This window comes from Mytilus edulis, chromosome 11 (genome assembly GCF_963676685.1).
Source record: "Mytilus edulis chromosome 11, xbMytEdul2.2, whole genome shotgun sequence".
Lineage (NCBI taxonomy): Eukaryota > Metazoa > Mollusca > Bivalvia > Mytilida > Mytilidae > Mytilus > Mytilus edulis.
The window spans coordinates 18,019,938-18,036,702 of NC_092354.1; the positions used below are offsets into that span (position 1 = coordinate 18,019,938).

Genomic DNA, 16,765 nt, shown 5'->3' on the forward strand with positions numbered 1-16,765 from the left:
GTACACATAATTTCAGGCAGTAACGCATTTGGGTGGACAAAAGTACACGGAAGAATTGTCAAGCCTTCAGCATATAAAAAATATTCTCGGTAAGAAAAATAGAAGTCTTTAGGTTCATGCGTAATGGTTGCATAATGCATACCTTGTACACTTATTTTGTGATTATCTTTAAGATTATGTTGACCAAGTTATTGAAACTTTTAAGTATCTGGAAATAAAAGAGAGCTCCATACATCACGGTACACAAAAGAATCGTGGCTGTGTGTTTTTTGTCAATATCCATTTGATCTGTGTGCCCTGGAACTTTTAAACTATTGGGTTTCCACACTTTGGACAATGTTCAAAGGTTATTCGTTTGTTTTATTAAGTGTTTGATTTTTTGAACAATTTTGTCTTTAATTTGGTTTGAAATACATGGACGATGTGGCATATACATATGGTCACTCTTGTATGGTCTTTAAACGACTGGTAATAGAACTTTTGCCAAAGTGGATCATCTATTTGGCTGTACAGGAATACGGCCATATCTGAAGCACACTTGCAACAACTCCCTGAGGGTCCGTAGGTGGTCTGTTGCAAGAAAAACAGTACCTACCTCAATATGAGCCCATGTTTTAGTGGTAGTTCAAATTTCTCTGACGTTCATCTAGGATAGCCTCTATTCAATGACGTAATAAACTTAATATATTTATTTGTTCTCGTTCTGAACAAGCATTTTTCATATATATATATATACACGAACAGAAAAAGGGAAAGACACATGATCGATGATTTGCCAGTTTTGTTGACAAAAGATGACAATCTTTAGACTGGAGTCGAGCGAACCTGCCCCCTTCGGAGTTCGAACTCACAACATCAGATATTTTCATATTTCTTTATACTCTTTATCGGAAAATTCAAAACTGGCAAAAATCATGTTATTGGAATGTCGAAACAATATCACCTGGCTGCACTGTGTGGACTAGTGTAACCTTTCCTTGTTATTAGAATCTAGAGTTGTAGCACAGTACAATATATTATATGAAAGTATAAAACTAGGCCAACAAAATCTGAGCTCGAATCCCGTCGAGGAAAGTACGAAAATTTGCTGATTCAACATACAAGTACTCGTATAATATACCACCAATGGCTGTATAGCCATTCAACAAGTAATGTTTTTTTTTTCTCATAAATGGTACCACGGTTTTCTTCTTCTTCTTTTTTGGTAAACACTTAGTCTTCAAAATGTCATGTACCCATTTAAATATTTCGGTGAAATTGTTGATAGAGGGATATCTTATGAGCAACATAATATTTGGAAATTTGATCTGGCTCTTTTAAAAGTGTTCATGTAATCATTGTTTTAACTGTTTTAACATTTCTATACATAAATATACAGCTTCTACATGTTATTTCTGGGTTTTTTTTCAGAATGAAATCTAAGATTCCATAGCAGCGATAAAATACCAAGGAACATAAATGTCTTATTTCAGCAGTGTTCAACTCAATACTAGACTTGTATCTTTATGATTTATCGAAATTCAATTTGACCGGACAAAATGTATATGGTGGCAAAATATGAGGCAATTGAACAATTTCTGATTCATTCTTAACATAAGAGTAGTGAAGCAATACGAAATTGTTGCCGGTTAATTGAAAGTACCAGTCTTTTACATGTATTACAAATCATGTCAATCCATTGAGATAAAATATTCCGTTTTATAAATGGAAAAATCTGGACTCAATTCTTTCTCTTTTATTAAAATTTTATGCTGAATAGAAACATCAGTTAATTCTATTTAGTTGTAAAATAAAATGTTGATAACAGATGAAATGATATCATGCATGTTTACTAGAACTGGTGCTAATTGAGTAGTAAACACGGCAAACATGCAGATAATATAAATAAAAGAGAAGTTTTTACTTCAGGGTTTCGTACCTTTTTGTCCTTCTTTATTTACTATCATGTAGCATTTTTTTTAAATGTTCAATGATTCCACATTCACAACAACCTGCCATCTTGATCGACATGGCTTAAAATAGAACATTAGGGTAAAATGCAAGATGTATCTGTTATTTTAAAAAAGATTTAAAAATTTAAAAAAAGAAAATCTGACAGAGCCAAAATGCTCGGAATATATAAAGCTCTATCTTTTGTTCATTATCATCAAAACGGTGGGGTGATTTTTGTCCAGTATTTTGAAAGCTATAACAGATAGAGAATCTTTAATTGGAAAAAAATCATCAAATTAAGATCTTCGTTCAGATCCTTAAGAGGACTCGTTGATGAAGTTATTGCTTTTTGATAACAATTTGACCTTTTTTATGCATTTTTGATATCTAATAGATATAGGAAGATGTGGTATGAGTGCCAATGAGACAACTCTCCATCCAAGTGACAATTTATAAAAGTAAACCATTATAGATCAAGGTACGATCCTCAACACGGAGACTAGCCTCACACCGAACAGCAAGCTATAAAGAGTCTTACTAATTACTAGTGTAAAACCATTCAAACTGGAAAATCAACGGTCTAATCGATACACAAACGAGATGAACCGCATAAACAAACAACAACTGCTGATATCTGATTCCTGACTTAGGACAGGTGTAAACAATTGCATTGGGATTAAAGTTTTAATGGTACCATACCTTCGTCCTTTTCTGAAACAATAGTATATTAACATCACAACATAGAAAGACACACCCTAAAAAATCATTTGGAATGGCTAAACTGAATCAATAAACGTAGTAACACAAATAAACACACAATGAACGAAAACAATGATCTGTGATACAATGTTAATACATAGTTAATAAGACTAAGGAATGAAAAGTTAAAGTAAAACTGAATATAAAACCGTTTACATTTTAACGGGTCTTTTCCATGTAACGAAATACGTATATTTAGATGTAACATACATAATAAAAACGAGTTACATTTTTACACAATATACTCCTTCCAATATTCAGTCTCGGAAAGACATGATTATATCACAACTATGTCTTAAAGTTATTTCATCGTTAAGTTGCTGTCTCATTGAAGTATATTGTTTAGTTTAAACAGTATGTATTAATGAAAAATTACAAGAATAAAATGTTACATGAAGTTCAAATATGGGATTTGAAAACAAGTCTGGAAAATCTTCAATTAATTAATATACCTTACCAAAAATTGGTGTATCATAAACATTTTATGACAAATTAGATTTAAAACACGTATACAACTTGCCTCCTCATGCCACTAAAGTTTATTTGTTTAAGTGCAAGAAACGCACATATTGCAAAGAGTCAGATTACATCACATGACAAATATACAGCTTTGACTTCGTTGTTTTGTTCCTTTATGTTCGGAGTACCTGAATGTAGAAAGCTCTATAGTGCGACTCTATTACTAAATACTTGATTGATTAACGTTCAGTGGCAAACATTTCATGCATGTTCAGAAGGTGAATAAATACAATAAGTAGGTCCAGTAATAGAGGCAGTCCGAGAAAATTAGAATGCCACTGGAAAATTTTGGTATATTGGATAGGGACAGAAAAAGGCCACCTACGGATCCCTCAAAGATCGAGGTTTTACTGTGGTTCTCAGTGTCTCTAGTCGGACGTTGTATTGATAAGGAGTTGGAATTCTTACTTTATAACTTTCCATGGCATGTAACTTTACGGGGAAAAAGGGGGGGGGGGTCTTTGAACACAGTGAAGAAAGTCCAGATTTCGAATTTTGTCATCTGTGTGTTCTTTCATGCTTCTTTTTATGCACATACAAGCCAAAATCCAAATTTCTGTGAAATCAATCTATTTTTACGAATACTTGAAAACAAAAACCCAAACCGTTGAAATGTATATACTTATATACATATTCAATATTGAAATAGACGAGACCTCTGTCTGCATTGAGAGGAAAACAATAGATGATGCTTACAAAACGCATCTAATCACCGCTATAAAAATGACACTTTTATAAAAAAAATAAAAAAAAAAGAAGATGTGGTATGATTGCCAATGAAAAAACTTTTAAAAATAGACCAAATGACACAGAAATCTATAATTGTAGGTCACTGTACGGCCTTCAACAATGAGCAAAGCCCATACCGCATAGTCAGCTATAAAAGGCATCAAAATAATAAGGTAAAAAAAATCAAACGAGAAAACTAATTGCCTTATTTATGTACAAAAAATGAACGAAAACAAATATGTAACACTAAACAAACGACAACCACTGATTAACACATAACAGACTCCTACATGACTTGGGACAGGCACATACAAACATAATGTGTTGGGGTTAAACATGTTAGTGGGATCCCAACCATCCCCCTAACATGGTACAGTGGTATAACAGTACAACATAAGAACGAAACATATTTTGTATATTATACTTTTTCTATGCTTTTGCCGTTGAATACCTTTCAATTATTTTAAGCACGAGAGTTCGATTCTCTAATATGTTTACTATAATAGTAGAGTATTTTTATATTTTACATGGCAATCAACCTAGCTTTCTCAGTTTCTGCAATATAGAAATTCAGGGGCGGATCCAGACATTTTTAAAAGTGTGTTCCAACCATATGCCATTCAAACGCATTGATCCTAAAACCTAAAACAAAAAAGCGGAGTTCCAATCCCAGGACCTAAGTATATAAATAGTACTATTAAAAGGGTGATAACTACGGAAGCGTATTTATAGCGCCACACATTTTTTTCTTCCTATGTTTGCGTTGTAACATTGGAAATATCAAAACTTCTTCAGCCCACTGTAATCGCAAAACTAAGTCAGCATGTGACCCAACGCACCACTAACTAGCATGGTGAAATTCATATGTACATTATGTACAGAGACAAAAATAAAACGAAAAAGTCACAAAAAATAATTTTATTTATGAAATGTACATTATTTTATACCCCTAAGGCATATACAAACAATACAATACAATATACATAATGGAAAAAAATAACATATTAAACATCATATATAAAGTGGTAAAACAGTAATATACGAAACACGAAGACTATAATTATATACATACTCTAATTTTTTAGGAAATGTCATTAATACTTGTTGACTGTCGTGAAAGTTTGTATATTATACTTTTTCTATGTTTTTCTCTGCATAGCAAGGTGTTTAAGTATAATAAGCATTAGTTATCACAATGAATTAGCTGTTGAAGCTTTTCATGTTATTTTGTAATAGTGTGTTGGAAAACTATCCGAAATTTATGATAAACCATAAGGTCAATAAAATGATCAAATATGAGAAATAAGAAGATGTGGTGTTGATTGCCAATGATATAACTCTCTTTAAGAGACCACATATGTCACCGTGCACATACATTTTTAAACATGTGATTGAAAGCACCAACCCTCCCTTACCGGACGTAACCTTTTACAAATAAAGTTCTCATTCCTTAATATAAAAAGCTATGTAGAATGTACATATTTCCTACTGAAAGTAAACATTAAAGGAATCTTTGCCTCATGCAGATCTGAGCTCCGAGTAAAGGTGATAAATAAATAAGATCAAACTATAAGTTACGGGCGTTTTTCAATAAAAGCATAACTTTCAGACCTAAAAAAAGTGGAAAATCAACTTGTCTAAAATTTAATTTCAAGAGTTATCTGAATACCTCTATTATAGACCTGTTTGTAAACAAAAATTGCAATCTTAAATATTCTCTAAAATGATATAATTTTCATAATTTGTGTACAGTTTCGTAGGGGACTTGTGTACCCTATGAAACTTCTTCTTAACACATATATTTTTTGCAATTTTAAATGTTTCCTATAGACATTCCAGTTGTTTACTTTAAAAACTAGGAAAATCTCATTTTTTTCTGAATTGGAAAACCATTTTTATCGATAAAGAGTAGACAGTACTTCACATATGAAGGTACAACTCATGTTACGTAGTGGACATTTTGATGCGTTTCGTAGTGGACAAAACCGTTTCGTAGTGGACAAAAAGTTTCGTAGTTGACATCAACCCTATTATATGTTAAGAAAAACATAATAAAAATTACATGAAACTAACCCTTGTTATTTGGTTTGGACGAATATAATCGAAAAAAGATTTAAAAAAGACTGCATGGTAGTGGTAGTGTCCACTACGAAACGTTCTTCTCCCATACTTGTTTCGTAAGGGACAGTTTCGTAGGGGGCGTATTCGCATGTTTTATTTTTTTTCCCACAATCCCTATATTCACAGTGTGGGAACGGAACTGTACGGTTTTCTAATATTTTGGTCATTCGGGAGACTGTCAAGCGGTGCTCCGACATTCGAAAAATAACAAGTTGCTTGATGGAAACTTTGACGAACTTTTATGTTCCTATATAACGTTTCTTCTTCAAGTTTTGATAGCTAAAACATTCTTTATGTAAATATGGACCAATAAAATAATAAGAAAGATATATGCATCGAAACGTTTTTCTTAGAATGGTGGAGCTCCGTGTAAAACGATCAAAATTGTCACACAACAGCGATCAAAAATGTCAAATAAACATCGAAAAATCAATGTTTGCTACCTGGATTTTCACATGTACCTTTTCTGATATATAGTCTTACCTGTCTGAAAGTTTCAAAGCCATTGTCCCAGTAGAAGTCCAAATATATTCATTTTCTCCATGTCGGATATTTTTATTGACTGTACAATCGCTCGCAAGTTGACTGTAATATCACTCGGAGACTTCCTGTAAATCACTTGGAGCTTTCCTGTAGAATTGCTTGGCCAAATTTATTAAATACATTGCATATGCATTGCATTGGTTGTTTATTGCTGTCCTATTTGTTCATCTATGGTATTTGAAGTGAAAATAAGCACAAAACAAGTCATTTTGACAATTAAGATTCTATCAAGGAACCCTTTTAAGGTGACTATATCAGAGACAAAAACAAAACGTGTACACTACACATAAAAAAGAAGATGTGGAATGATTGCCAAAGAGACAAATTTCCACAAGAGACCAAAATGACACAGAAATTACCAACTATAGGTCACCGTACGGTCGTCAACAATGAATAAAGCCCATACCGCATAGTCATCTTTAAAATGTCCCGAAATAACAATGGAAAACGACTTCGGAAAACTAAGGGCTTATTTATGTACAAAAAATGAACGAAAAACAAATATGTAACACATAAACAAACAACCACTGAATAAGTATACAAGACAAAAAGAAAAGGACAGTACAAAATATGTTAAGAATCTAATCTTAAATAAAAATGATAATAATCCTCGTACAAAGTAAATATTTATATATACCGAAAAGATTCTCTGGAAAGTTAATTGACATATTTTGAATTTTACTTAATATATTATTCACCAGCAATTTTAGAAAAATAATAAATACATATTTGAACAATACAACAAAGAATTTTTCAGCACAGGATCGGGATATTGAAACTTGATATGTACCATAGTTTGTTTGAAAAAGTGTGAGGGAATCGACACATACACCACAGTTCCATATCGACCCTCTGATTGGTTTACCAGAAGATTGAAAATGGTCATGTGGTGTATGTTAGATTCCTCACACTTTTAGCAAGAAACTACATTGTACCACATTTTCTTTCCTGTGATATCAGTTGAGAACTTTGACACATGTCATTTACCAAATAAAAAAGTGATTGGCTATATGTGCAGATACACCATAGGATGAACTAAATTTCAAAGCAAAGCTTTATCGTGAAATTTAGCCTCTCTTATGGTGTATCTACACATACCCAACACTTTTTAATTTGGTATAACAAGGAATTCGAATGTGGAATTGTGGTAGCTAACCACTGACCCAAGAAAAGACACGTATATGTCAATAAACATGATATTAAAATAGAAGATGTGGTATAATTACAAATGAGATGTCTGTGTATTACAAGCTATACATGTAGCTACTGGTAGAAAAGGCTCCAGTAAAATTAAATGTTATCAAGGATAGGACAGGACTTGTTATCTGAAAGACAGAGAAAACACAAAATTCTTCAACATTTTTTTTTTTATATCAATGTCACGATTCAGGAACTTTTTAATATTCCCAACTATAGCATCCGACAAACAAACGAAACAGTTGTTTTTATTTAGGGAAAACAACATTTTATCAATTTGAAACCACATTTATATTTTCAGCATAAAAATAAGGAGTTGTGATATGATTGTCAAAGTTAAAAAATAAATGGATTTAAGCAATTATAATCGGCTATAAAAGGTCCCGAAAAGAAAAATAAGAAACAATACCTTTCGAATTAAACTGACGGCCTAATTCATAATAAAACAATTTACGAAAAACATATATGACAGACACGAACCAACGATATTCTGCCTCAGTGCATACTAGTATAACCATAAGCCACAGTAATGTATATCATTTATTTCGAAAACCATGAAATAACAAGTTCTACATATGTGTGCTGTGATGTTGGTAAAAAGCTACAAAAAACAAAAACAAAACCTTAGCTAACTCATCATACTCATGACTACAAAAATCATAAAACTAACAGTTCAAATCTATGTATCAAAATGAATTTTCAATCAAATCATTCAAAAATTATAGCACCAAATGGCTTTCCATACTTTTGTAAAAACAGTGACAAAATTAACAATCATCATATTTCACTTTTGGCTGATATACACATATACAAAATTTATCTTGATGTGGAAACATATTAACTTTCATCATACAATCATTAAAAACTATGAATTATAAACTTACATTGTGAGTTGGTGTAGTTTACGATACTTTTAAATGCCTGTGACCACGTTCATGCTTTCAATTTAGGAAACAAAAAAGTACGGGGGACAGTAACGAAGTTCAAAGTACAAAAATCTAGCAATAAAAAATAGTCCGGGAAAACTTATGAAAAATCGATAGAATTTCTGTTAAACAATAAAAAATCAACACTGGTAACAGTACACTCCCCGTCTATTATCATTCCCATGATAATATTTTACAACAAATTTATGCAAATATACCAAATGTAAAAATAAGTCACAATTTTGACTATTACGAAAAATCAATGCTATCGAAGAACATTCCTTCAGCATAAAAAACACACTAAAAATACAAACAACAGTTCACTTAAACCTTCCCTTGACACCATTTGCGAGTATGGTCTTGAGGAAACGATGATAGTCCGTCGGACGGGGACGATAAATGGCTGGCCCGTGTTAAGAGAGAGCCATATCTCTTGCACGTTAAAGACACCCTTGTAGATTTCGAAAAAGAGTAGGCTAATGCCGCTACAAGGCAGCACTCGCACCCGCAAAGTGGAAAGGGATTCATATAAGTTGTAAAACTTGTTTCCCAATCCACTATAAATAAATATGTTTAAACTAAACTAAACCTTTTATAATTTGTTCAATATTGTCAATATTCACAATCAGTCTACCAATAAAACCATCTCACTAATCGGTCTAGTATATGTAACAGCTTTTCCTTCCTTGTAAATGCGGAGGCGAGCCTTGCGTACTTTTCCATCATCGCTTTTGAAAACTTCCTCCACAATGCCTAGTGGCCACTTTCCTCGGTAAATAGATTTGTCTCTCATAAGAATTACATCACCAACTTTGATATCGTCTTTGTCAACGTGCCATTTACGTCTCTGTTGCAAACATTGTAAATAATCTGACCTCCAATGCTTCCAGAATATATCTGATAGAACTTGCACATGTTTCCATTGTGCACGATACATATCCTTGAGATTGTATGTGTCCGTTATCACAGGTAAGTATTCTTGTTTTCCAGTTAAGAGCATTGATGGACTTAAAATCAAAGGCATTTCCGGATCTGATGATATCTGTGCAATGGGTCTTGCGTTAATAATAGCGGTCACTTCAGCTAAGAATGTTGTTAAACTTTCATGAGTCAAACTTTTACTACTAGAAGTTAAGATAACAGCGTCTAATATTCTTCGTGTGACACCTATCATCCTTTCCCACACTCCTCCCATGTGGGAAGAGTGGGGAGGGTTAAATTTCCATACTGAACCAGATTCACATAGAAAGTTTTTAACTGTCAAATCTTCAACATTTATAGCTTCAATATTTGAATCATCTGTGGCACCTATGAAATTTGTCCCACGGTCAGATCGATACACTTTGGCTTGTCCGCGTAATGACTGGAACCTACGAAGTGAATTTATAAAACAGGAACTGCTTAATGATTCTATCACTTCTATATGAACTGCTCTCGTAGTCATACATGTAAATAAAATAGCCCACCTTTTACTATTTGCTGAACCTCCATGTGTCTTACGAGTTAATACTTGCCAAGGTCCGAAGGTATCCAAACCTACAAATGTGAACGGAGGCCCTGGTGTTAGTCTATCAGAAGGCAAGTCCGCCATTTTTTGTTCCTGGAACTTTCCTCGAAGTTTCCTGCATATTACACACTTTTGTATAAATGAAGAAATTAATCGTTTAGCTCCAATTAGCCAGTATCCTGCACTCCTTAACGCACCTTCAGTTAAATGTCTACCCTGATGTTTCACTGAATTGTGATAGCGGTCTATAAGAAGCTTACTAATGTAACTATTTTTCGGAATGATAATTGGGTTAATTTCTCCTGTCGGAAGCCAAGACTTTGCCTTTTCCAAACGTCCTCCTACACGAATCAAACCTTGTGAATCCAAAAATGGCGAAAGAGAGATTAAAGATGATTGTTTTGAAATGTTTGTGCCTCTAGCCAAACATTCTATCTCTTGCGAATATACTTCCTTCTGACATTCCTTCAAGATAAATAATTCCGCTTTTTGGTAACTATCAACTGACATGACATTTTGACAAAAATGCCAACCTTGGCACGACTTATCCTTTAAACTGAATGACTGAGCCACATGTTGCAAAAATGATATAGCTTTCACAAGCCGTCTCCAACTAGAGAATTTTTTAAAACGCCCCACTATTGGCGCAAGCGCATCTATTGACGTTTTCGATGCACTTATCTCTTTTCTAATCTCTTTATCATTATCTGGACTAACTAACGGATATAATATTTTGACATCACATTGAGCTTCTTCGTCAGAGTTCTTCATCCACTTCGGCCCAAGAAGCCATGGATTGTTTTCCTTATCAACAGATATTGAGTAACGTGTACCGCAATCTGATGGGTTTAAATGTGTTGGGACAAACTGCCACTGATTTGACGACGATACACTCAGAATGCGTTCAATTCTGTTTGACACGTAGGTGTGAAAACGTCGGGTCTGATTAGTGATATATCCTAACACAATTTTGCTATCAGAATAATACTTGATAGAGTCCAACGGAACATCTAAATTTTCAGATATTATTTTTCCAATTTCGGTTGCCAAGACAGCCCCACATAACTCTAATCTTGGTATTGTGTTTCCGCTAAGAGGTGCTAGTTTCGATTTTCCCATAATAAATCCTACGGTACTGGTCCCATACGTGTCGATAGCTCTTAAATATGCCGAAGCCGCAACTGCCTTCTCTGAAACGTCTGAAAATACATGTACTTCTAAGTTGTCCATAACACTGATTGACATAGGTATATACATACGCGGTATACTAAGTTCTCGAAGTGACAAAACAGGGATCCTCCATTCATTCCATTTCTCTTGAAAACTTTGTGATAAACATTCATCCCAATCAGTACCCGGTGGGGATGCATCTCAAAACAAAATCTTTCCGCTAATTGTGAGTGGTGACAAGAATCCAATCGGATCAAAAATACTATTCAATGACGAAAGAATACCTCTACGGGTGCAGGGTTTATCATCTTGTAATGGGGTAAATATAAAGCTATCGGTGTTTAAGTCCCAAGCGAGGCCAAGGCTGTGTTGTACCGGAAAATAGTCTTCACACAAGTTTAAATTCTTGAGATCCTTTCCAATATCATCGGTAGGGAAAGCCTTCATTACGTCGCTACTATTTGATGTAATCTTGTGTAACCTAATGTTACCTTCTGTTTTTAGCGCCATCTGTGTTCTTGTTATAAGATCAATTACTTGTTCACTTTCAGGCAAGGAAATGAGCCCATCGTCTACGTAAAAATCCCTGTTAACGAAAGTCTTAACATCTGAGCCGAACGTTTCATTAGAGTTTTCAACTGTCTTACGTAATCCGTACGTTGCCACTGCAGGAGAAGCGCTATTGCCAAAAACATTGACACACATCCGATGTTCTATAAGCGGATTATCTGGGTTATTGTCCTTGTACCAAAAGAACCTCAAAAAGTTTCTATCTTCTTCTCTCACGTAGAATTGATAAAACATTTGTTCTATATCAGCAGTGGCCGCAAACTGGTCACTGCGAAAACGCAACAAAATACCAAGTAGGTTGTTAGTGAGATCTGGTCCTGACATCATAACGCTATTGAGAGATACTCCTTCGAAAGATGCTGAGGAATCAAATATGCCTCTTATCTGGTTAGGCTTGTTCTGATGGTAAACGCCAAAAAGGGGGAGATACCAACACTCCTCATCTGTGATTATGGGAGCTACCTCTGCTGCTCCGCTAACTAATACTTTTTGCATAAATTCTACAAAATGAGTCTTTTTTGTAAAATTTTGTTGGAAAGATTTATCGAGTATTTGAGCCCTTTTCCATGCTTGACTCCTATTGTTCGGCAATCGTTGTCTATTTGGTCTAAAAGGGAGGGGTGCAGTCCAGTGCCCATTTGAATCTTTCTTAAATTCAGAATCCATGAGATTAAGGAACAAGCGGTCTTGGACTGATGTGCCAATCTTGTCGTCGTCTTTGGTTTTAATAAACAATGGGTCATTGTTACATCTTTGTGAATGAACATTATCTCTGATATGAGCCAATTCAGTGTTTTCCTTTACATACAAAGTGTTAATACAAGGTTCAAATATAGTTCCTCTACCATTGTTCATTACATTAGTCTTATTTACATTGACAAAATTTGGTTTGTTTACTTTGCCTAAGCAAACATCGCCTATAATTACCCAACCGAAAAAGAGCTCCTGGGCAAATGGCGTGCCCTTCGGTCCTGTCAACTGTCTAAACACGTGGTGCGCTTCTGGGACATCTCTTCCAATCAAAAGTTGAATGTCTATATTTGGATTCAAATCTAACATTTGATGAGCTATCTCCCGTAAATGGGGATAGGATTTAGCAATATCCGGAGTCGGAATTTCTGATTTTTCGTCTGGGATTGCACTGCACTCTATTACTGAATGTATTTCAAGTTCTCCATTACCAGACAATGACTCAACTATCAGACTTTCTGCACATCTACCATTCATGATAGTGCGTCCAGCACAAGACGACATAGTATACTGAATGGCCGATGTATTTATACCTAATTGATCAAACAGCTCAGTCTTCGCAAGAGTTCTGTTACTTTGGTCGTCCAGTATAGCGTACACATTAACGGCTTTATCTGGGAAGTTCTTCGGGTACACACGGACCTGAACGGTTTTTCCACATGATTTACCACTAAATCCACATAAAAACGTGCACTTGGATGACACTATTTGATCATTAGCATTTTGCGTTGTATCAGATGATTTCTCTCCGCCGTCAGGACAACTAGATTTTGCAGTTACATGCATAGCGGTTATATGATAATTACTTCCACAATGATCGCATTTTACAGTTACAGTGCAATTTCGTGACATATGAGTTGTCGAATGGCAGCATTTGAAACAAATATTATTGTCCTTCAGATACTTTCTGCGTTCTTCATAAGTCATCGCTTTAAAGGCTCGACAAGTATTCAAATGATGATTGGCTTTATGAATAGGACAACGTACTGTCTCTTTCTCTTCCTTCTGTTTAATATTAACATCCGTTTTTCGGTTAAACACTGACGTTGCACCATGGTTAACTTTTCGTGTTTCATTTTTCCTAGAATACGACGTTTCAGTATTACTATAAATAAACGCGGGATCATTTTTGACAGCACTAACCTCTCTGATAAATTGCACCAAGTACGAAAAAGGTGGAAATGGTACGTTGTTCCTCAGTTTGTATTGCGATGCACGTGTTGTCCACTTCTTTTGTATATTATATGGTAACTTGTCCACAATTGGTAAAACACCAGAAGAAGAGTCGAAATATGACAATAAATTTGAAAATGTCTCATTCTCTTTCGAAGATTCTATTTGTGTGAGAATATCTAATAGCTCATAAAGTCGACTATGATCCTTGTTTGTTAACTTTGGAAACTTCTGTAGTTTTGTTTTAATTGCAGCTTCTACCATCTCAGGTCTACCATAGCGTTCGTCAAGACGCTCCCATATACATGTATACGACGAAGACCAGCATTTGGATTGTTCACATTTGACGCACGAATATTTTGCGAAAACTTTGAAGATTCACGGCCGAGCCATTTAACTAATAAGTCCATTTCTTCGGAAGCCGTAACTGAGAGTTCTTCAGTAATACTTTTAAAGGTAGCTTTCCATGAAGCATAAGTTTCGGGACAGTCATCGAAATTCTGAAATCTAGAAAGTAATAAATCTTTCTTCAACAAAAACTTTGTCAAGTCAGACACTACAGACTGATCATGATTTGGTGGCAGTGGTGGTTGAGTTAATTCAAAATCAGCTGCATAAGGATTTAATGTTTGTTTTTGCCGAATTTCTGGTTTAATATCTTCAACTATCCATCGATCCAAATCGTCGACTTGAAATTTTGGCAAATTCCTTGGCGTAGGAATTATGTTTAACTGGTTCCGAGGTGCCGGAGTATGTGAACTAAATTTGTCTTGATTGTTCGGAATATCTTGCGGAACATTATTATTCTTGTCTTGAGATTTGAGTTGTTCCACTTCATTAAATTGTTCATTTACATACTTTTCTGTTAGTGTCATTTTCACTTTTTGTAAAGACTCTTTGTCTTCTTGTAACAACAAGGATCTTCTATCGCTCTCGGCTTCTTCTAAAACTTTGACCTCGACCTCTGCGACAGCGGCTTCTGTCTGTTGTTTAAGCAGTGCTAAATCTGCATCAACTTCAGCTTTTTCATGGTCCTTTAAAGCTTTAGACTGTGTTTCTAATTCACTTAATCTTGCTTTTTGCTTAATTAATTTTGTTTGTTGTTCCGCATATTGTAACTTTGTTCGTTGAACTTCAGCATTTACACGCTTCCTAGCCATAGCTGAACTCGAAATTGAGCCGCTTTTACCACTATTGTTTGAACGGACAGACTGTACAGGAACTACTGACATAGTTTCAGCTGCGGTTAATTTCAATGTCTTAATTTGTTGTAATGTATTGTCAATGATTTCAGTGCACTTTTTAAACTCAGTCTTAAAGGTGGGTAATGCTTCATTACTGTCTTCATTATTCTTGCGTGTCAAAAACTCAATATATTGATTTGAGTTTTCACAGTATTTTTCACGAGACTTCAAAATGTTTTTCTCTAGTTTGCGTAGCGGTTTCAGCTCCTTCGAGCACTCTGAGAATTCTTCGAGTAAATTTTCTATAGTTTCCCACGAACCGTCAATTTGCTTAAGGTATTTTATCTTATGTGAATGATAAAGTTCTTTACCTTTCTCTGTCATTTTATGTTCATGTGTTACTGTTGTTTCAGGCGGAAGTGGTTGTGATTGAGCCATTTCATAAAATTGTTTGTAGGAACTACTGCATGTTATTCTGTATCGAACTGTGTCTTTGCAATCTTTTTACTATTCTGCCTCAGTGCATACTAGTATAACCATAAGCCACAGTAATGTATATCATTTATTTCGAAAACCATGAAATAACAAGTTCTACATATGTGTGCTGTGATGTTGGTAAAAAGCTACAAAAAACAAAAACAAAACCTTAGCTAACTCATCATACTCATGACTACAAAAATCATAAAACTAACAGTTCAAATCTATGTATCAAAATGAATTTTCAATCAAATCATTCAAAAATTATAGCACCAAATGGCTTTCCATACTTTTGTAAAAACAGTGACAAAATTAACAATCATCATATTTCACTTTTGGCTGATATACACATATACAAAATTTATCTTGATGTGGAAACATATTAACTTTCATCATACAATCATTAAAAACTATGAATTATAAACTCAATTGTGAGTTGGTGTAGTTTACGATACTTTTAAATGCCTGTGACCACGTTCATGCTTTCAATTTAGGAAACAAAAAAGTAAGGGGGACAGTAACGAAGTTCAAAGTACAAAAATCTAGCAATAAAAAATAGTCCGGGAAAACTTATGAAAAATCGATAGAATTTCTGTTAAACAATAAAAAAATCAACACTGGTAACAGTACAAACGACAACCACTGAACTACGAGCTCTTGACTTAAAACAGGTACATAAAGAATTTGGCAAGGGTAAAAATGTTTGTGTGCGCTCATTTCTCCCCAAAACTATCACAGCACAAGACCAAACTATAAAAATCAGATGAATAATCGGATCATCATACTATCATTGACGATATAAGACCAGGTGCGGATCCCGCCTTTCTACAAAGGGGGATCCAAACCACGGAACACCATAAAAATCGAGAAAAAAAATTAGGCTTCAACCACCAAAAACTCCCGCTCCCCGCATACCAGATCCGCTAATGCAGGCTGCAGTCATTCAAATAAAACGTTCAAAAATCATTAACACTTTTGAGTGTGTAATTTAGGTTAAAACAAAAATCGATAACAATACCAAAAATCGTAACAGAAAAAGGAGAGAAAAATCATACCATACATATATTGTATTGGATTGCAGTAGTTTTAATAAATATTTAGATGACAAAAGTAGGCCTATCATGGAAAACATAAACTGATCATGAATGTGGCAGAAGAAGTTTAGCATTATCTACTTAAGAGTTATAATTAGTCATATGCCACTAGAA

At 34.5% G+C, this 16,765-nt stretch overlaps 4 protein-coding genes across 10 annotated transcripts in view; 1 reads left to right on the top strand and 3 right to left on the bottom strand.

Annotated features, from left to right (window-relative positions):
- LOC139495260 (uncharacterized) overlaps window positions 1–1,917 on the top strand; it is a 33,393-nt gene extending 31,476 nt beyond the window's left edge. For all 7 annotated transcript variants that reach the window (XM_071283531.1, XM_071283535.1, XM_071283529.1 and 4 more), the window contains 2 exons: window positions 17–89; window positions 1,411–1,917. In XM_071283531.1, the coding sequence (XP_071139632.1) occupies window positions 17–89; window positions 1,411–1,415 (78 nt within the window). In that variant the 3' untranslated portion in view covers window positions 1,416–1,917. The remainder of the gene's footprint in view (window positions 1–16; window positions 90–1,410) is intronic.
- Window positions 1,918–9,351: 7,434 nt separating this feature from the next.
- On the bottom strand, window positions 9,352–11,478 carry LOC139494048 (uncharacterized). Its single transcript, XM_071282214.1, has one exon. The coding sequence runs from the start codon at window positions 11,476–11,478 to the stop codon at window positions 9,352–9,354; it is 2,127 nt and encodes a 708-aa protein (XP_071138315.1).
- Window positions 11,479–11,604: 126 nt separating this feature from the next.
- LOC139494049 (uncharacterized) lies at window positions 11,605–13,509 on the bottom strand. Its single transcript, XM_071282215.1, has one exon. It carries the CDS (start codon window positions 13,507–13,509, stop codon window positions 11,605–11,607), a length of 1,905 nt encoding a protein of 634 aa, XP_071138316.1.
- Window positions 13,510–14,153: 644 nt separating this feature from the next.
- On the bottom strand, window positions 14,154–15,518 carry LOC139494050 (uncharacterized). The gene has a single exon (XM_071282216.1). The coding sequence runs from the start codon at window positions 15,516–15,518 to the stop codon at window positions 14,154–14,156; it is 1,365 nt and encodes a 454-aa protein (XP_071138317.1).
- Window positions 15,519–16,765: the final 1,247 nt, after the last annotated feature.

Coding starts and splice junctions, on each gene's coding strand:
- LOC139494048 (XM_071282214.1), bottom strand. CDS start 11,478: ATGTCAATCAGTGTTATGGACAACTTAGAAGTACATGTATTTTCAGAC.
- LOC139494049 (XM_071282215.1), bottom strand. CDS start 13,509: ATGCATGTAACTGCAAAATCTAGTTGTCCTGACGGCGGAGAGAAATCA.
- LOC139494050 (XM_071282216.1), bottom strand. CDS start 15,518: ATGGCTCAATCACAACCACTTCCGCCTGAAACAACAGTAACACATGAA.